This window comes from Archocentrus centrarchus, chromosome 1 (assembly GCF_007364275.1).
Source record: "Archocentrus centrarchus isolate MPI-CPG fArcCen1 chromosome 1, fArcCen1, whole genome shotgun sequence".
Lineage (NCBI taxonomy): Eukaryota > Metazoa > Chordata > Actinopteri > Cichliformes > Cichlidae > Archocentrus > Archocentrus centrarchus.
Window position 1 is genome coordinate 31,877,337 of NC_044346.1, and position 20,714 is coordinate 31,898,050.

General features: G+C 41.1%; 3 protein-coding genes across 9 annotated transcripts in view; 2 read left to right on the plus strand and 1 right to left on the minus strand.

Annotated features, from left to right (window-relative positions):
- The window catches only part of hap1 (huntingtin associated protein 1), a 38,737-nt gene extending 23,932 nt beyond the window's left edge, over positions 1 to 14,805 (plus strand). For 2 of the 7 annotated variants that reach the window (XM_030729442.1, XM_030729458.1), the window contains 11 exons: positions 5 to 99; positions 854 to 962; positions 1,179 to 1,257; positions 1,346 to 1,476; positions 1,570 to 1,644; positions 1,892 to 2,103; positions 10,652 to 10,870; positions 11,011 to 11,348; positions 11,580 to 11,768; positions 11,959 to 12,061; positions 13,194 to 13,856. In XM_030729442.1, the coding sequence (XP_030585302.1) occupies positions 5 to 99; positions 854 to 962; positions 1,179 to 1,257; positions 1,346 to 1,476; positions 1,570 to 1,644; positions 1,892 to 2,103; positions 10,652 to 10,870; positions 11,011 to 11,348; positions 11,580 to 11,768; positions 11,959 to 12,061; positions 13,194 to 13,614 (1,971 nt within the window). In that variant the 3' untranslated portion in view covers positions 13,615 to 13,856. Of the gene's footprint in view, positions 1 to 4; positions 100 to 853; positions 963 to 1,178; positions 1,258 to 1,345; positions 1,477 to 1,569; positions 1,645 to 1,891; positions 2,104 to 10,651; positions 10,871 to 11,010; positions 11,349 to 11,579; positions 11,769 to 11,958; positions 12,062 to 12,660; positions 12,714 to 13,193 lie in introns of all 7 variants that reach the window. The other 5 variants (XM_030729475.1, XM_030729483.1, XM_030729450.1 and 2 more) reach the window with 5 other exon arrangements.
- Positions 14,806 to 14,991: 186 nt separating this feature from the next.
- Positions 14,992 to 15,491, minus strand: LOC115789847 (gastrin/cholecystokinin-like peptide). Its single transcript, XM_030743401.1, has 2 exons — positions 15,224 to 15,491; positions 14,992 to 15,068 (listed from the first exon to the last, which is right to left on the minus strand). Exons 1-2 carry the CDS (start codon positions 15,489 to 15,491, stop codon positions 14,992 to 14,994), a joined length of 345 nt encoding a protein of 114 aa, XP_030599261.1.
- A 3,337-nt stretch (positions 15,492 to 18,828) lies between these two features.
- Positions 18,829 to 20,714, plus strand: part of LOC115784636 (keratin, type I cytoskeletal 19-like) — an 8,848-nt gene continuing 6,962 nt past the window's right edge. The window contains exon 1 of the mRNA XM_030735944.1: positions 18,829 to 18,873. Within this exon, the coding sequence (XP_030591804.1) occupies positions 18,847 to 18,873 (27 nt within the window). The 5' untranslated portion in view covers positions 18,829 to 18,846. The remainder of the gene's footprint in view (positions 18,874 to 20,714) is intronic.

Sequence of the window (20,714 nt, forward strand, 5' to 3'; positions counted from 1 at the left end):
CTAGATTGCTCAACTGCGCCATGAGCTCTCGATGCGAGATGACCTCCTTCAGTTCTATGCAAGCACTGAGGAGATCGAAAACGCTCAGTCACAGTCGCCGTGAGTAGACAAACATGCATGCATATAAAGTGTAATACACAGGGGCTGATGAATGATGATGAACTGCTGGCAAATTGTTCAGTAGAATGAAAACATATGGTGTTTGTATTAGTTCATTTAGAAATGAAGGTTTGTATATTGTTTATAAGTCTTACTTTAAACATAAGTAAGATTTGTTGCACCAGAACATAGTCCTCTTGTTTGTTAAGAACACATCGAGCACATGTTTCCTGTTATAGATATATAGATCAGATATAGATATATAGATGAATATAGATGTATTTCATACTTTCATCTTTAAGGAAAAAACTGTAATTTATGCTCCAAAGTGCTTTCACAAAGTAGTTTAAGTGAACTTCCTGCTATAATTTAGCGGTACCAACAACGGTTCCCTCAATGTTTATGATGGTGAATGTCCCCTGTAAAGGATTTTGTTTCATACTGTTGCTCACTAGCTCGAGCTTATGCATACGCCAGAACATCCCTACTGATCCTCTCACTGTCTCCAGCTAGTAAAACCCTCCCCATCAGCAGTTAATCATTATTACTGTGTATTATTGTTCTCTGTTAATGTACATTCATTGCAGGGATCTATGTTTATACTTTCTGAGGGTGTTAATTATACCCAGTTAAAAAAATTGTTGACTGTCTATACAGTGCTTCATACTTGATCACTTTTTTCTTCACTTTTCTTATAATTTCTTTTAAAAACTTGGATTTTATTTAACATAGATGCATTTCTGTCTTTATCTAGCATTAAAAGGAATGAGTCATCCAGTTCACTGAGCAACTTCATCCACTATGACTTCCTGCAGCAGAAACTGAAAAGTTTAGAGGAGGAGAACCGCAAACTCAGATTAGAGGTATACAGCAACATTTGCAACTTTGAAATTAAAGAAAATTTCCTGACATATAATCAATAATTCTTTTACTCTTTATGGTTATGTGTTTGACTTTATTTATAGTAGAGTATGTAACGTTTCTTTGTTCACTGCACAGTGCACACAAACTTTCACCACTGCAGTTCAGTATCACATCATAATTGATTATTAATAAGATATGTGGCATTATTTCTGCAGGCCACTGAACTCTCAACAGAGACGGCAAACTATGAGGAGCAAGAACAGGAGCTGATGATGGTGTGTGTGGACGAGCTCTGTAAGTGTTACACTCCTGTTTCAGTCAATGAAGTAATTAGTAATTATAACTCAAGCACAAGGACATTTATGGGACTCGTGTGTTTCAGCGTCCGCCAATAAGCAGGTGGTTGACTTGTCGGAAGAGCTAGCACGGAAAGTGGAGGATTGCCTCAGACAGCAGGAGGAGATCAGCTCGCTGCTCGCTCAGATCGTTGACCTGCAGGCCCGCTGCAAAGGGGTGAGAGGCTCACGCATGCACACGATTTTTGTTATAGGTCATATTATAATACTTGTCCTTAAACCTCCTTAAATCTGTTTTCTTTCCCTCTAGCTCACTCATGAGAACGAGGAGTTGAACCAACAGCTGAGTGCCTCCCGTGAGAGCCAGCAAAAACTGAAATCCGAGGTAAGGGACTCACTTTATAATCTTCAGCATCTTATTTGAAGTTGGATTAAAATGATTTCATGAGCTCAGATGCAGAGTTTGAGGTGTTTACAGAAACCCATTTTCAGCCTCAGATAAATAGATTTTGAGACCCTCCTGGTGGTTTATTATCAAATTCTTCTTTACATGCAGACACCTTTCTGTGGATGTGCAGAAGCTTAACTCAAGTCCTCTTGTATTTGACTGATTTGTCACTGCCTGTCTGTAGCTCAAGGACTTGCAGGACAAGTACTCGGAGTGTGAGGACATGCTCCGCGAAGCCCGAGAGGACATTAAAAATCTTCGAAACAAGAGCCTGCCGAACAGCACGGTGCAGCGGTATACTTCACTGGCCTCAGTGCTCCCCATGGACTCTCTGGCAGCAGAGATTGAAGGCACTTTCCGCAAAGGCCTGGACACCCCGGCTCCCTCAGAGTACAAGTGAGTCTGTGACCTGAATCCTTTGTGACTGTTTTGCTTACATGCACATCTCAAAATCCTTATCCACTTTTTCTGGTTATAGATTGATCCGTTTGTACTGCGAATGCTGAGAAATTGTTATAATCTTATGTTCCTGTTTCAAAAGGATTACCTTCTACAGCTGCTCAGAGTTTAGATAATTAAAGTGACTGAATTAAACAGGTTCAGCACCAGGACAATTACCTTTATGCCTGAAGTGCTTAAATTGGTATTTCCACACTTTGCTCTTATTACGTCTTAAACTGAAACATCATCCTCTTTTATAGCGATTGAAAGGCAGCTTAGCCTTTATTAGACACATTCCTCACTGTGGGGGGAAAAAAACAAAAAAAAACCCAGCACATTCCTCACAATGGAAAAAAAAAAACAGCAGGAAGAATAATGACTGTCTTTTTTAATACATGTTTGAAAAACTGTATCAGCATGAAAATTTGTAGTAAGGTTTAGTGTGTTACATGTGTATTAGAAGGTATTTTTGTGTAGTAATTTTTTAGATGCTCATTGTTATCATTTGGATTTCAGAGATGAACACACTTCATTCGACTTAGTTTTTGTGACGTTTTCTGTTCAAAGAAACTTTATCAAAGTCATGCTCAGTCGTGTGTAATGAAGCCACTCGACATTCATTCTTAATTTACTGTCGTTGAATTAATGCTTAAAGTTAGTTTGATGTTTAATACTTAATGCTTTTCAAAGATGTTAGACAGTGTCAGGAATAAAGAGTGGACCAGTACTTGATTACAAAATAGTATCAGTTTTATTTCTGTGGTGTTAATGAAGCGTATTGGGGGAAAAAAAAAAAAAAAAACCAACACAAATATGTTTTAATCAGTCTGTGAAAATCTGGAAGTTAATAAGAGTTGAGAATGTGGCCTTGCACCAAGGCAAAATGATCTTTGTGCGTCTTCTTTCAGGCTTATTGCAATCATGGTATTAAGCTTTCAAAACACCCTCTAGTCTGTTAATATAATTTCTTGTGTAGATATAATTCCTCTTAAATTTCCTGTGTATATGTCTGATTGGATGTACAAATCTCTCCCTTTCTGTGGCTCAGATTGGTTTTCTTTAAGGCCAACTTATGGCTGAAGAGCTGTGGTATCTGCAGCTGCAGCTCTTAAAAATAGAAATATTAGAAGTAATGTTGAGCTAAAATGAAACTAACAATAACACAATGACAGCAAATGTTTTGTAGCTTGGAGAAAAATATGACAATAATGAGCAAATTGTAACAGTAAAAGGATGAATATGCTTTATTTAGTTGTCCCATATTTGGAAAAATCTTTTGTTATAGAAGGTAATATACTACTAATAAAAAGAACAACAACCACAACATATAACAAGTAAAATGTTCAACAAAGCAAACCAGAATTTGAAATAGTAATGAACAGTAAACAGTAGATAAGCACATTAAACTGAGGAGAAGGATCTTTTGGAGAAGCTGGTTTAAGTTTGATCATTTATCAAGAATTTCTTGACTTATAGCAGCGTATCTTAGTCTTCCACCAAAACAAGTGTAATTTGCTGGGCTGCAATGATTCATCGAAAAACTCAATTATGAAAAATCCCCGATCCAAATTTTTTTTTGCTTTGATGCTTCATTTAATCCACAAATCTCTACTGCTCAGGTGTCATCGTGTAAGGTGAGCATTTCACCCACATTTGTGGCTGAAAATACAGGGGTTGGACAATGAAACTGAAACACCTGTCATTTTAGTGTGGGAGGTTTCATGGCTAAATTGGACCAGCCTGGTGGCCAATCTTCATTAATTGCACATTGCACCAGTAAGAGCAGAGTGTGAATGTCCAATTAGCAGGGTAAGAGCACAGTTTTGCTCAAAATATTGCAATGCACACAACATTATGGGTGACATACCAGAGTTCAAAAGAGGACAAATTGTTGGTGCACGTCTTGCTGGCGCATCTGTGACCAAGACAGCAAGTCTTTGTGATGTATCAAGAGCCACGGTATCCAGGGTAATGTCAGCATACCACCAAGAAGGACGAACCACATCTAACAGGATTAACTGTGGACGCAAGAGGAAGCTGTCTGAAAGGGATGTTCGGGTGCTAACCCGGATTGTATCCAAAAAACATAAAACTCCCCAAATCACGGCAGAATTAAATGTGCACCTCAACTCTCCTGTTTCCACCAAAACTGTCCTTCGGGAGCTCCACAGGGTCAATATACACGGCCGGGCTGCTATAGCCAAACCTTTGGTCACTCGTGCCAATGCCAAACGTCAGTTTCAATGGTGCAAGGAGCGCAAATCTTGGGCTGTGGACAATGTGAAACATGTATTGTTCTCTGATGAGTCCACCTTTACTGTTTTCCCCACATCTGGGAGAGTTACGGTGTGGAGAAGCCCCAAAGAAGCGTACCACCCAGACTGCTGCATGCCCAGAGTGAAGCATGGGGGTGGATCAGTGATGGTTTGGGCTGCCATATCATGGCATTCCCTTGGCCCAATACTTGTGCTAGATGGGCACGTCACTGCCAAGGACTACCGAACCATTCTGGAGGACCATGTGCATCCAATGGTTCAAACATTGTATCCTGAAGGCGGTGCCGTGTATCAGGATGACAATGCACCAATACACACAGCAAGACTGGTGAAAGATTGGTTTGATGAACATGAAAGTGAAGTTGAACATCTCCAATGGCCTGCACAGTCACCAGATCTAAATATTACTGAGCTACTTTGGGGTGTTTTGGAGGACCGAGTCAGGAAACGTTTTCCTTCACCAGCATCACGTCGTGACCTGGCCACTATCCTGCAAGAAGAATGGCTTAAAATCCCTCTGACCACTGTGCAGGACTTGTATATGTCATCCCCAAGACGAACTGACACTGTATTGGCCGCAAAAGGAGGCCCTACACCATACTAATAAATTATTGTGGTCTAAAACCAGGTGTTTCAGTTTCATTGTCCAACCCCTGTAGATCTGCAATAGAAGCGTATCAAGGAGCATGTGTGTGAATAAAAAGTATTACAACATTAAGCCCGTGTAGGCCAACAGCCGCAGTGTCTGTCTACACACACGGCGAAGCGCAGAGGCCGAGCCATTACCGAGACAGTGAGCTCAGGTGGGGTGAAAGACGACACTCTTCAAGCGTCCAAAACAGCAGCGCTTGTTCCTGTAATCTCACCATTAAAACCTTTACTGGGAAACAACTGGTGGGAGTCCTTCATCAAACCAGCTGTTCAACAGGCTCTAAGGTGAAGAAAAGCAAACTTTGTAGCTGCTCCAAACCGTTTATTTTACACAGTGAAAAACCTACAGTAAAGCTACAGAAGTTGAAATAAATTATACAGATGAGTCTTTAACTTAATCTGATGGGATCTATAAATCAGGCAGCTGAAGGCTGTTGGCAGCCGTCCCGCTTTCTGTCTCAGTGATACCTGCAACAAGCAGCGGTGAATCTAAAGGGTGACATGGGGTGTCCTAGACCATAATCATTTCAAGGCTTTAGAAACATTATCTTGTGGATTCAGATTAATAGATTATAGATTTAGAAAATATAAATAAAAAAGTTAATATTTAAAATCTAAAAAGCTTTTTCTTTTTTTTTTTCTCTTTTCTCTCTCTGTAGGCCTGTAAAAATATACATGGGCCAGTAAATCTCTGAGCCACTGACCTGGGGCTGTTGGGTGGGACACTGAATTATTATTTACCTTAATTATTAACATAATTTTTTAACATGTACACCATCAGAACAGCAGGAAATGTTGCATCAAAGCACAGAGAAAACCCCACTTATGAAAATGTTGATATGCTCCCTTTTCTTGATTAAGGGCTTACAGACATACATAATAACTTATACTTCTTCCGGCGCAGCGCGAGCAGGCAGCCAGTTTCAGCAGCTCCGCACTCATTCCGTGTTTTTTCTCATTTTGTTTAGTATTAGATGTGTTTTTGTGTTTCTGTATCTTCTGCTCTTTTTCCTCATGATGGAGCAGACTTTTTTCTGGAAAACTTTGTTTTTTACCCTTTTTATGGTGTTTATGTTTGGAGACTGCGAGAGGGGCCACGCTCCTATTGTTTACTCTCGGGACCAGCTGATCTCCATCGGGAGCTCCGCTGTGCCTACTCCTGCAGAACGACTTGATATTCCCCGCGAACTGAGAAGGAAGAGACGCGGGAGACGTGCGGGCATAGGTCGTCGTTGCCAGAGGAGAAGGTACAGGCCCGTCATCCCGTCCATCATCATGGGAAACGTGAGATCTCTTCCCAACAAAGTGGACGAGCTGGCGGCGCTAACGCGACATCAAAGGAGCTACCGGGAGAGTAGCCTCATGTGCCTGACGGAGACGTGGCTAACCGAGCTAACCCCGGACTCACACATAAACATGGACGGCTTTCATTTGATCCGTGCCGACAGAACCAAGGAGAGTGGTAAGAAGAGGGGCGGGGGTCTGGCTGTGTTTGTGAACGATAGATGGTGCAACTCCAGACATCTAACCATCAAAGAGACGCTCTGCAGTAAGGACATTGAACTGCTCGCTGTTAGCATGAGGCCGTACTATCTTCCTCGGGAGTTTTCACATGTTATTGTGATAACTGTGTATGTGCCGCCCTCTGCTAACGCTGCTGCAGCCTGCGATGTCCTCCATGCTACTACCAGCAGACTCCAAACACAGCACCCACAGGCCCTCTTTCTGATCTCAGGGGACTTTAACCGCGTCTCCCTGTCCTCCACTCTCCCCACCTTCACCCAGTATGTCACCTGCCACACCAGGAATACCAACACACTGGATCTACTGTATGCCAACATCAAGGAGGCATACAGCTCATCACCTCTGCCTCCCCTGGGGGGCTCAGATCACAACCTGGTTCATCTCCAGCCTGTGTACAAACCCTTGGTACACAGAGAACCAGTTGTGACACACACAGTGAAGAAATGGTCTGAGGAGACTGAAGAAGCTCTGAGAGACTGCTTTAGCTCCACTGTGTGGGAAGAGCTTTGTGCCCCTCATGGGGAGGACATCGACAGCATCACGGACTGCATCACTGATTACATCAATTTCTGCGTGGAAAACACTGTGCCCACCAGGAGGGTACGGTGTTTTTCAAACGACAAACCCTGGATCAACTCTGAAATAAAGGCTCTCCTGAAGGAGAAGAAGAGAGCCTTTAGATCAGGAAATAAGGAGGAGCTGAGAGCCGTGCAGAAGGATCTGAGAAGGAAAATCAGGGATGGAAAAAACATCTACAGGAAGAAGATGGTGGACCAGCTACAGCAGACCAACATCAGTGGGGTTTGGAGGAGTTTGAACTCAATTTCAGGCCACAAACCAAGCCCTAGGGTTGTGGGAGACTTAGAGTGGGTGAACAACCTGAACCAGTTCTTTAACAGGTTTGACCAGCCACCCACCCCTCCCCCAGCCCAGTCCCCCCTGCTGTCAGCCCCACCATCTTTAATGACTGCCAACCTTTCTTCTTCTTGGGACCTCACACCTCTCAGCTCTCAGCCATCACCCACCCCCTTCACTTCTGAGGACTCCATCTTACAACCCCCATCCCCCACCTCCATCTTGTCCCTCTCAACTCATCATGTGAGGAAGGAGCTACGTAAAATCAAGGTGCGAAAGGCTGCTGGTCCAGACGGCATCAGCTCCAGGCTCCTGAGGTGCTGCGCAGATCAGCTGTGTGGCATCATGGGATACATGTTCAACCTGAGCTTGAAGCTGGGAAAAGTACCACAACTGTGGAAGACCTCCTGTGTGGTACCGGTACCAAAGACCAAACATCCAAAGGATCTTAGCAGCTACAGGCCGGTAGCCCTGACATCGCATCTAATGAAGACCCTCAAGAGGCTGGTCCTCAACCATCTACGCCTCATGGTGTCGTCTTCGTTGGACCCGCTGCAGTTCGCCTACCGGCCTGGCATCGGGGTGGATGACGCCATCATCTACCTCCTGCACCGAGCTCTGACCCACCTGGAGAAGCCTGGAAGCACTGTGAGGATCATGTTCTTTGATTTCTCCAGTGCTTTTAACACCATCCAGCCAGGACTTCTGAGAGACAAGCTGGAACTGTCAGGAGTGGACCACCACATCTCCGAGTGGATACTGGACTACCTCACTGACCGCCCACAGTACGTGAGGACACAGGGCTGTGTCTCTGACAGGCTGGTCTGCAGTACGGGGGCCCCACAGGGAACTGTGCTGGCACCGTTCCTCTTCACCCTCTACACTGCAGACTTCTCCATCAACTCCCCACGCTGCCATCTGCAGAAGTTCTCTGACGACTCTGCCATAGTTGGCCTCATCACAGGTGAGGATGACTCAGAGTACAGACAGTGGACTCAGGACTTTGTGGACTGGTGCCAGCGGAACCACCTCCTGATCAACGCCGCTAAAACCAAGGAGCTGGTGGTGGATTTCCGCAGGCGCAGACCCACCACACGGACACCGGTGAACATCCAGGGAGTGGACATTGAGATAGTGGACTCTTATAAGTACCTGGGTGTTCACCTAAACAATAAACTGGACTGGACTCATAACACTGACGCGCTCTACAGGAAGGGTCAGAGCAGACTCTACCTGCTGAGAAGGCTGAGGTCTTTTGGAGTGCAGGGGACACTACTGAAGACCTTCTATGACTCTGTAGTGGCATCAGCCATCTTCTATGCAGCAGTATGTTGGAGGAGCAGCTTGTCTACAGCTGAGAGGAAGAGGATAGACAAGCTCATCAGGAAAGCCAGCTCTGTCCTAGGATGTCCTCTCGACTCAGTGCAGGTGGTGGGAGACAGAAGGACTCTGAACAAAATAACATCACTGATGGACAAGGTCTCCCATCCCATGCATGAAACTGTTGCTGAGCTGGAGAGCTCCTTCAGTGACAGACTGCTGCATCCTAAATGCACAAAGGAGCGTTACCGCAGATCCTTCCTCCCAGCAGCTGTAAGACTTTATAACCATCACTGCTCCCAACAAAAACCACAATAACCTACACAATGTAGGATAATATATAATATACTGTAAATAGTCCGGCCTGTTAAGGTTCAACACACAGGCACATCATGTACATTGTATATAGTGTTATTATTAGTAGTATTAAGGTTAATATTGTTTGTTGATTTTTTATATATATATATATATATATATATATATATATATATATATATATATATATATTCTTTTCTTAATAGTGTAAATTATTATATTTTTATTTATATTTATAATAACTGCGGCTGCTGTTACACCCAAATTTCCCCTCTGTGGGACAATAAAGGCTGTTTCTTCTTCTTCTAACTCATTCACCAGCACACACACACACACACACACACACACACACACACACACACACACACACACACACACACACATACACCAAATTTACCAAATCCAGGGGATACAATACTGTCATAACTTTTTTTTTTGCTTCCTGCTGATGTAAGAAAGCCTTCCAAGAAGGCTATTTTATTGGTTAAAGTTGTATACCTTACTGTACTTGACATTATTGCACTTGTGATTATTTATTTTTGCATTTAAGAAAATGTTAATATGGCAGATAAATAAATTGAAAGGGTTTAGTTTTTTGACAGATGTTGTGTGCAGTTAAACTATTAAAAACACTGCAGTTTCTAAAATGGAAACAATGAGCAGTTCATTTAAAAAGACCTGTGCTTTTTCTCCTTTGTATATTTGTTATTGATCATTAATAAGACAAAAATATTTCTTATCCGATTACTTGATTAACCAATAGAATAATCGATAGAATACTCGATTGCTAAAATAATTGATAGCTGCAGCAAATAATATCAAATAATAATGTCATACATCATTTGAAAGTGATAATATTATCAGTACAATACACTGCATCCTATGGAATCTTGTCTCCATCACTTAAAAAAAATTTTTTTCAAGTTAATTATCTCAAAATTTTGAGATTCTTAACTTGAAATTTTGAGAAAGTAACTCAAAATTTTGACTTATGTTTTAAATTATGGATAGCAAAAAAAAAAAAAATAAATAATAATAATTTTTCAGTGGCAGAAACAAGCTTCCATAGATTCGTGGTAGTTTCTTTTGTTAACAGTCTCCAAACACAGGCGTGTGCTACATGTTTTGTTATTGTAATAAAACATTTGGAGACAGGAAGCAGACGCTGATAAATGAGACGTAGCAAGAAACCTGTTTTGTTACTGCTACATAATTTGTCTACAGAACAACTCTGTTATTTTAAAAGTGCTTTTCTTCTTGTTTCTGACTATGAAATGTTGATAATACCTTTTTTGTTGCTTTTAAAAACATTACATTTTATACATTTTCCTTGTTTCTGTGGCTTATGTAAAACTTTTTTTGCATTTGGCTTGCCATTCTGAATATATATATATATATATATATATATATATATATATATATATATATATATATATATATATATATATATATATTTTTTTTTTTTTTTTTTTTTTTTTTTTTTTTGTGGGGTCAGTGCTGACTGTGAATGGTTTAAGTGAGAGACACACTCACCTTGTACCTTGTGCTGTTTCTCCTGGCAGGAATCACCCCTGGCGTGTCTTTGAAACAGTGAAAGTGGTGAACAAGGCTGTAAGGCTGCGGTCTCAATGCCACTCACCGGGTGTGCCAGGCTCCAGCCCAGTGTCTGCACGTTCCAGTTCTAACAGCACCCCTCGGACCAGCTACTATGGCTCTGATAATGCCAGCCTTACCTTGGAAGATAAGCCGAGCTCCAGTCATGCTCAGAAAGAAGACAGCAGGTTAGATTAGATATCAGATGCCACAATAATGTCTAAAGATTTTACACAAACTTTTTGTAATACAATATGAGAGAACTGGTGTTTTTTCAAAGCTTTAGGATGTTGACTTTAGAATAATGTTGTTCATCTTTCCCCTATAGTGTTAGTGGGCCAAAACGTCTGGGTCAACCAGGCACACCAGGAGGCCAGGACCTTGAAACTGCCTTGCGCAACCTCTCAGTCCGCCAGCAGAACCATTCTTCTGAGAGGCCTTTCTTCGATGTGGAGCGCGAACGTAAACTCCGTGCCTTGGCAGCAGACAGCGAGGAAGGTGAGGGCTCCAGTGGCTTCCTGACACCAAATGACAGCCTGGCCTCCAGCCCAGCAGCGTCCACAGGCACCAACTACTCCAATGGTAGCTCACGACACTCCTGTGGCTCCTCTGGAGTATCCAGGTCCTACCTGCCTGACCGCCTGCAGATTGTCAAACCTCTGGAAGGTAAATCTTTCAGTTTTAAACTGTGTCTCATCATGTGTTCCAACCTGTTCCAGCATTTATGGAGTCTAAAACAAGACAGAAGATGATGATTTTGACCTTAGCCTGTGTAGTAAATATCACAGATAAAAAGCTGCCCTGCTTTGAGAATTAAAAAAGATGCAGTATTTGTCATGTATCGACACTGTGTTACTACACACTTCAATGGCAGTCCCTTCTGACGCTCCTCTTCAGGCTCAGTGACTCTGCACCAGTGGCAGCAGCTGGCGAAACCAAACCTGGGAGGTATCCTGCATCCACGCCCGGGCGTCCTAACAAAAGACTTCAGGGAGCTTGAGGTCGACATACAGCACGTCTACAGCTTAAACGACCTGGAGGAGGACGAGCCCGACCTGTCACAGCTCTCTGGAGCTCACGGCATAGGTACAACACACTACACACAGTTACTTGTGTCATTTCTACTCCCTTCCAGATGACATGCTTACTGATGCGCATATCTCCTCATTACTGAAGAGAGCTGCCTTTCCCTGTAATATTATTTTGTTTTTTTCTTTTAGATGTTTACTTTCCTATACGTGTAGTATAATGTACCCTTTTCCCTCCATAACCTCAGTCTCCTCATCAGGTCCCAACCTCCCTCAGACCCCTCCCACACATACCATCACTACCTGCCAAGTCCTTCAACCCTCCCTACTCATCCCCTCCTTCTCCACTAGGTAAGAATTTTTTACATACTGCTACTGGGGTATTTTGTGTTTCCTTAGTGTTTTTTTTTTCACAGCCACGACGACGGTAAATACTGCTTAGACAATGTGAGTTTTGTATTAATGTGATGGACCTGAGTTGCTGCTTTTAAACAAAATCAAGGACTAACCCATAACTTTTTTTCAGTGTCACCTTCATTAAAGTGGACCTAATACTTATTTTGTGAACTGGTGGATCCAATACTAGACATGGGCAAAGTTTCACATCATGATGTCAATGTATGTGCTCTTTATGATGTCAAAGAAGAAGGGGATATCCTTAACATGGCCATCCCAGGCACATAGCTGTTAAAGCCCCACCCACCTGCTTTTCAAATCTTCTGTTTGCAAGGGTCAGCCAATCAGAAAAAAGCTGCCATAAAGTGAAGGTGGCCTTAAAGCCAGACCAACTAAAACGGCTCATTCAAAGCTACTGGAGTAGACTCCAAGAATAAAAATGCGGAACTGAAAATGAGCACAATAGGTCCACTTTACACAAGTGTGGATATTACATATTAAAGATATGTTGCTCTGTCTTTCTTAACTTCCATTCTGTACCCTCTCAATGGCAGAAAACGTCTGTCAAGGCTCTTTCTCCAACTCTAGAAGGAGCCTTCAGGGAAAAGTAAGAGCCTGGTGTTATATATACACACTCTGAATGCTTGATTGGTGTCTTTAATATTAACGACAGAGGCATGATCTCCAGCACCTCCAGTCCCCACTCTGTGCATGGATTGAGTGATCAATAAGTCTAGAAAAGAGCCATTATGAATGGCAGCTAATGCTGTGCTTCATGGTGTAATGTCTGCTCTCACTTGTTTTGACTCCTCACATCTGGGTTTGTTACTCTATTTTTTTCTAACATGTCTTCCCCTTACTAGGTTTCCTTTCATGCAAACCACCAGATCTCTTTTCCTCATCACTGGGATATTAACATCATGTTTCTCCATGTTTTAGTGTTGATGTGTTAAACTAACCAAAACTTTTGATGATGTCTTTTTTTTTTCAGTAGTTTTATATGAATATGCATGTACTTGTAAAAGCAGCTGTTGTGTAATGTTTGGTTTTAATAGTTTTTCTTTCTTTTTTTTTTTCTTTTTTGTAGCATTCACTCTTTCGGCCTGCCATCTTCTCGGGACCGTGAGCACGTGAGCACTTCAACGCACTCCCACCCGGACTTAGGTCAGGGAGGTCGGACCGCTGTCACAAATGTAAGTGCTTCATCACTGGGACTCCTGCAGCTGCTGCAAGAGCGCGGCATCTCAGCCTCTCGTCACCCCCATCACAACCTGCGCCACACCCACAGCGGAAAAACTTCATCTTCCACAGTATCGGACAAAGGAGGCGGCTCCTCCTCACACACACAGGGACGAAGGAACATTTTTAGCTGGAACTTGGTGGAGAAGCTTCAGAGTCTCGGGTTGCACAGAGTGGCAGCCTGGGGGATGATGGGCCCCAGTGGCAAAGAGAGGAAAACAGTCAGTGATGCATTCACCACCCCACTCCTCTCTCATTCACCACAGTGACTTTGCATAAAGCCATGTGATTCCCACCGTGCACTTCAGTGCCCACCACAGCACCCGTGTCTTGAAAACAAAAGCCACAGAATGTGTTAGAGCCATACTTTGAGTTATCGGTAGTGTGCACTGCTGTCTTTTTCTATGAACTTGTGCACAGTAAATTGTTCTTTATGTGCGGGACATTTTCATCTCAGGAAAGCACCTGATCACCGCTCTGACTCCCACACTGCTTCTTTTTACACAAAAAAGAACATCATGAAGAAAAAAAAAAAAAAAAACTTTTTATACTTGTGTGTTTTGCCTGTTATTTTAAAACCATCACTGGTTTAAAAAACAAAAAAACACCTCACCTGTCATTTTATTAGCTTCCAAAGAAAATCATCAGCTATGTGTAAATAATAACTGAAATGAAATAAGACTGTGTGCTGTAAATTATTCAGAGTTGAAACCACAAACCAATGCTGTCACTGAAAATGCACTAAAATCCAGTCTGGTCTTCCTGCTTATTAGCTGCTATGTTGAGAAAAGCATATTGTATATAAGTTTGTCAAATATAAAGAGTCACTGAGAAGACAGCTGCCTGATGATTCAATGACCAAACTGAGTGATGTTAATAATGCTGACATCTGTAAACTGTCTGTCCTGCAGTTTGTTACCTGCGTTCACATGCACGTTTCAGTTTCACCTCTAAGGTGTTTAAAGTTATGGCTTTATGGACTTTATTCTGAGCCAAACCTCACCAAAACTAAATCAGGTTTGCATGCTGCATGAAAGACAGTGAAAGCAATACGTCAAGTGACTGAAAGTCGTGCTTGGATAAATCTGCTGTAGAAATCGAGTCATCAGGAATTTTTAAACCACTGGGATTTAAATTCAATTCAAATCACGCCAGGCGTTTCAGTGTGATTTCTGTGACTTTAAGGGCAATAAGTAATATTTTAATAAATACAAGTAGAAGAGTTGTCATAATAATTTAAATGGCATCACTCTCTTTGACAAATCAACTCTTGCAAAAAGGCATAGGATACCATGGATTTAAAAGGGAAGAAATCATAAACACAGGTTATGATGATTTGTGTTCCTACTTAAATTAAACTACTGTTTCTCTGCACTGCTCTTTGCCGTAATTGTACATGTCAGTCTGTGTATAAACTCATCACCACCTGTGAATAAAATTTTTCATTTCTATCCAGCACACTCTTGACTCTCAGTCCATTCATCACCAAAGATATGGAATCAAAACTAGATTGATAAATCTGCAAAAAAAAAATTTTTATTCATGAAGTTGCATGGGAAGTAAAACATTAACTTTTTAAAATTAAAATCTGAACAACAACAACAAAAAAAAGCAGCGAGGGACTTCTCAAGCTGTTGGGATGTGCCTCATTCTGTGTCCCGGCGTCCAAAGTCCACCCAGCCCTGGTAGTCCCGATCTGTCATGCACTCAGAGTTCATCAGCTCTGTGAACAAACCATTCCTACATGAACCACACACATAAGGGTTCAGTACACGGATCTGAGCATGTTCCTTGGATCTCTGCCCATTCACACATTTCTCTAATTGGCAGAAGAAAAACAAAACAATCACAACTTTCACACCCAACCTTGCAGCATACCTGAAATTGCTTGCATTATTTGCTTGGTCATTATCTCGCGTTCATCATCTGAAAGGTGCGTCCGTCGTTCCACCCGTGCAGAGTTGGTTCTGGGTGCTTGCCTTTGTTTTCCAGCGGAGTCTTTCAGCGTCTCATGCTTGGCTAGAAGCTGCCGGAGCACGTTTGTCTCCTTTGTCTCTCCAGCTGCAGACGCTTCAGGTGAGGAAGCTGCTCCAGATACAAGCAATGCAACCAGCAGTGCGAATACCACAATAACTTTCCCCGACATGTCTCTGTGCAAGAAGAAAGAAACATTTCTGTTAAAATCAGATGCATACTTAAAATTGGAAATTAAAAATGGCAAAGTTATTCTACCTGTGAGGATAGGTTGAGATATGTATAAACAAACAGTGCGATTAGAGTGATGCCTCGAGTGCAAATCTACTGATTCTGAGCAGGTTGTCTGTTTTATACCCAAGTGTGGTGTCAGCATAATGGCTTTCAATCAAAGATTGATAATAGTTTTCACTGCAGAGCATTTGATTGATTAGGAGATGGATGTGTTGGAGAAAGGATGTGCGTAAAGGAAATTATACACCTCTACATGGAGAAACATCACTGTACTTGTCACTTAAGACCTTTTTTGCAGTGCAATAACAATAAAACAATTCAAAATGTTTACACTGAAAATCCAATACTGCCTTAGAGACCAGATAAAACAATACAATTCTTATGTAGCTATAAAGGCACTCTGAAAAAGTCAGCTTTAAAGGTTGAAAACGGGGGTTTTCCGTGCTTTAAAGTGACGTAAATGACTTTTCATTTCTTTGTAGTAATCACCAACCTTAACGTTGACACAGTATGAGCTAAAAGTTTTTTTTTTAACTGCGACTTTTTTTATTGAGAGCATTAAAAAAAATATTTTAATTTTCACACCATATGTTGTTTGCATTGCCATTCTTTTTATTTTTAGGTCTATCTATCTATCTATCTATCTATCTATCTATCTATCTATCTATCTATCTATCTATCTATCTATCTATCTATCTATATACCTCTCTCTCTCTCTCTCTCTCTCTATATATATATATATATATATATATATATATATATATATATATATATATATATATATATAAACTACATAAACAAAAGGAAATAGAGGACAAAAAAAACAAAACACAAAATATAAAAATAAATCTAGGAATGAGGTTGAAATAACCCCAAATTTCAAGGCAAAAAACCCATCATATTCCTTCATATTTACACTAGCTGTACTAACAGCTTTAACAAAAACAGTTTGCATTGATGTCTTTCATGATATTCAGGCTGTAGCCATTTCTGGTTAAAGATTTCCTCACATACTTTTAAGAGAGCGTAGTTAATTAATGATATATATAAAATGTGCGTAATTTATGAACTTGTCAAGCTGTGGCCTGTACTTTCCACATGACGTACACGCCACCCTTTTAGCAAAAGTCATACTTGCTTGGATAACATTACCTTTGTTTACATACAGAGCTGTATAGATTTTTTTGCAATCTATACAGAACATCACACATTGTCAGCTTCCCCGACAATGTGTGATGTTTAATTGCTGGTCAAGCAGAAGCGGCATAAATTCAACCTTCAAATATTTTTCTTTCAAGCAGTATCGTCTGTCAGCTGTGAGTTATTGACTGAGTGACAACAGCACAATGGAGAGCAAAAAATACACGTGACTGTATTCATCTTCAAACTTCTTCAAGGTGTCATAACTCATTTTTTAAGTCTGATCAACCATACAGAAAGTTAAACACAGGAGCCTACGAGTTAATACACAGTCACAGACCCAGACACCATCTGCTCTTGACAGACTTGATCCTTTGGCTTGTTGCTCTGTTTGGATTCATACCCACACACACCCACTTTATCATGCCTTAAATGATTTTAGTTACTGTCACTGATTTTCACTTGCGTCCTTTCCCCGTGTGTCTGCAAATTCCTTAATGCTGGTGAAAGGTTATAATAAGATTTTCACATTAGATTTGAGTAACAAGTCTAATGTAAAACACAAGCAGTGCTGCTTAACCTCCAGGTTAAACTTCTCTTTCAGATTCCAGTTGTATTCCAAAATTGTACCTTGCTGTTTAGGAATAATTTAACTAATATTCCATAAATAAACTTTTTGTAAAATCCACAATAAAGTATACTGAACAGGATAGTTTTACAGAAAATCTGAAGTTGAATCCAAACACAAAGAGGAGAATAGGATGATTAAAGTCGGTTTGCATTTAATCATGTCAGTGGAAAAATGGTGAATTTGACATTTAAGGTCTGAAATATATATACAAGTGAAAGTCACATCCACAGAGTAGTGGCATGTAACATGTTATTTAGTCAGTCAGTCATGTCGCCAGTATGGGTGTGTCCAACAAAGACTAAGACACGACAACGTTTCCAGTGGAAACACTGAAACGCAAAACGCTGAAAACGCTGCAGTTCCTATTGCCAGGCCACAAGTTGGCGGTTTGGATATAGAAGCCACAACCATAGTGCGCATGTCTGAAAACGTTACGCTGTTGGGATTTATTTTTATCACCCAATACTGACATTTAAAATTATTATTCCCACTTCTGTTTATTTGCAACTAAACTGCTTTCTACAATGTAATAAATGCATATTGTGTGTCTAAAAGTAGCAGGAAGATTTGAGGCCTGTTTGAGTTGCTCTTATTTGTGATCAGGGCCCCAGAAGCTCTGCTACCCCTCCCTAACAGACTGCTGTGGCCAAGCAGGCCCTCTCAGACCATCCTCAAAGCATACTCATCTTCTGGTGTAGCCCCGTGATGAACCTGTTGCTCATTAAAATTCATGCTTAGGGGTCTCAGCTCATAAAGCTGCCTTTTTTGGGTTCGTGTACAGGACACCAGTCATCCTGTTTGCCCATTTTTTGATTTATACTGGTTATAGGGATAATTCTGTATAGTGGACCTAGCCGTAGGCTAACTTGCTTGTGTAGCACAGCCAAAAACTTTGGAAATGCAAATCAAGAAAGTGTAAATCTGTCCATGCAACAAGTCCGGGGGCAAAATGGGCCCCACTTTCTCCCTCATATCTGGTCATTCTCCCTCGTATCTGGTCAAGTGTAAGTGTGAGCGGTTGTAAATCCTTCTCCAAGAGTGCCTTAGGATGGCCTCAAGGAGGTTGTGGCTGACAATTAATGTGATGAATTTTTCTTACTGTCTTGTTGATGTATTGAAGATGCTCCGGGATGTTTGTGCCTTTTCAGATTATGACAGTGGAATTAATGACAGTTTTTAATGAATGTTTGTAAATCGCTGACTGTGCACAAAACCCTAGACAAAGAAAGGGAAAGAGTATAAATACCACGGTTAGAAGAGGAGAGGAGAGAAGAGAAGATGTAGCGACTGTCTTTGTCCGTGTTGTCTGTTTTTCCAGCAACTACTAAGGCACAACCTCCCGGGAGGGCTTCTTGCTTTTACCTTTTTGCTTTTTGTCCTTTGTTTTTGTGTTTGTATATTTCTAAGTACTAGTAACTTTTTGCAACAGAGCTTGCTCATCGCCATGGATCATTTGGACAGTTTGATTTTATTTGGACTCATACTTAATCTCAGCACGGGCTCTCCTCGGTCGGAGGGAGTGATGAGGAAGCCGTGGCATGATCAACAGGTTCTTTCTTCCTTTCTGTTTCTCTGTGTGTGTAACTCAGTCTTCATATGCTACTGTCTGTCTTTTTAACTATTTGTGTGCTACTAAGATGTCTAATAAACAGCCTGCATCAGAACGTGCTCAACCCTGTGATTTGTTGGTAACTATGGTTTTAATTGGGTTTTAATTTGCAGTCAAAAAGGAACATGGAGACCCCTAAAATGTATCCTACAACACCCCGTTTACAGACAATGTTTCAAAATGAAAACGGCTACGTTCCCGTTTACATGAGAACTGAGGGAAAACGATACTTTTTGAAAATGGGGTGGGTGAGTGGGTGCAGCGTTTTCAGTGTTTTGGAGATCGGAGATTTCTGACACGTTTCTGTCTGAAGGCGACAAACAAAAACAACAAAATGACACCATTTTCACTGAAAATGCTCTTGTGTAAACGGGCCTTTAAAATGATTTTTAGCTTTCAAAGAAAAAGGTGTGACAGCTTTTGTTTTGTTGGGATGGGTAGGGGTGAGTGGTCTGGCACAAAGTCCACAGGCATATGCCAACAGCTATTAAAAATGATTGTCTGCTCCTTTCAGTTCACAGGACAAAAATAACTTAAGCCTTACAAAGAAAAGGTGAAGTTGAGTGAATACAATTAAGAGGAATCCATTTGCAGTAGTTAAAAACTTTACCCTTACATATGAGAGCAAATAGAAACACATGCCTAAAATACTTTTTATTTTGTACACTGATCTGTGTGACACCTTTGGTGAAGTCTGACATGAGGAGTGACTGATAGCATGACGCCTAATGTCACTGGGTGAGAGCATGGATAGGACCAGTGGTAAAACGAGTAACTTAGTACAAACCAAGGACTCTGCTACTAGTACTGGGATGGCTGTGGCTCAAGAGGTAGTGCAGGTCATCTACCAGTCTGCTTGCCAAAGTATCCTCGGGCAAGATACTGAACCCCTGTCTGTTTATCAGAGTGTGAAAATTGCTTGTATGAATGGGTGAAAGAGATGCTATAAAAACTGCTTTGAGAACAGAAAAGTGCTTTATGAGAACAAGTTCGTTGACTCTGTTTTGAGTGAAGCATTTTGTATTTTGTGCTAATTTTTTTATGTTTTGCTAATTATTATTTTTGCAATGTTTTGCAGATGTGCTGTATAATTATTATTGATAAAGCTACCCAGTGAAAAAGAAAGTTTTCACAGGACTCTTTGCTGATTCAGTAGTTTGTAAAACAACCTTTAGCGACAATAACTTAACATAACATCATTGTAAAGAAATTTTGGCCCACTCTTCTCCACAACATCGCATCAGTTTATTGACGTTTGTGGGCATTTGTCTACGCACAGCAATTTTAAGGCCCTTTTAAGGTCAATTGGGTTAAGGTCAGGCTCCTGTAGCTGCAAAACGAGCTTGTATATAGTATGAGTCTTTGTGCTGATACGGTGTGCATTATGGCTAGACATCTCCACTTTGATCTGACCTGTTGTTCAGGGGTAACTTTGCAAAGCTAAGCCATGCTGCCATGTTCTTTTCTCCCAGGCAATTCTTCCAAACAATCCGGAGTTGTTTAGTCTTTTTTTTTTTTCTTTAATTTGTCGAGCTAACTGAGGCCTGTAGATTTGGAGATGTAGCTCTTGAGTTTTTTGCGCATTACACAATCAAGCCTTGGAGTGAATTTCTTGGTTTTGCTAATAGCTTTTTTTAGACAAGAAAAGATAAGATTAAAACTGTTACAACATACCATTCATTGTTTTGGCATGTACAGTCTTCTCAGGAAGACTCGTTGGCTTATGGAGAATGTGGACTGTTGTGACAGTGACGCTTCTGTGAAATTAAGTTAGTGTGAAC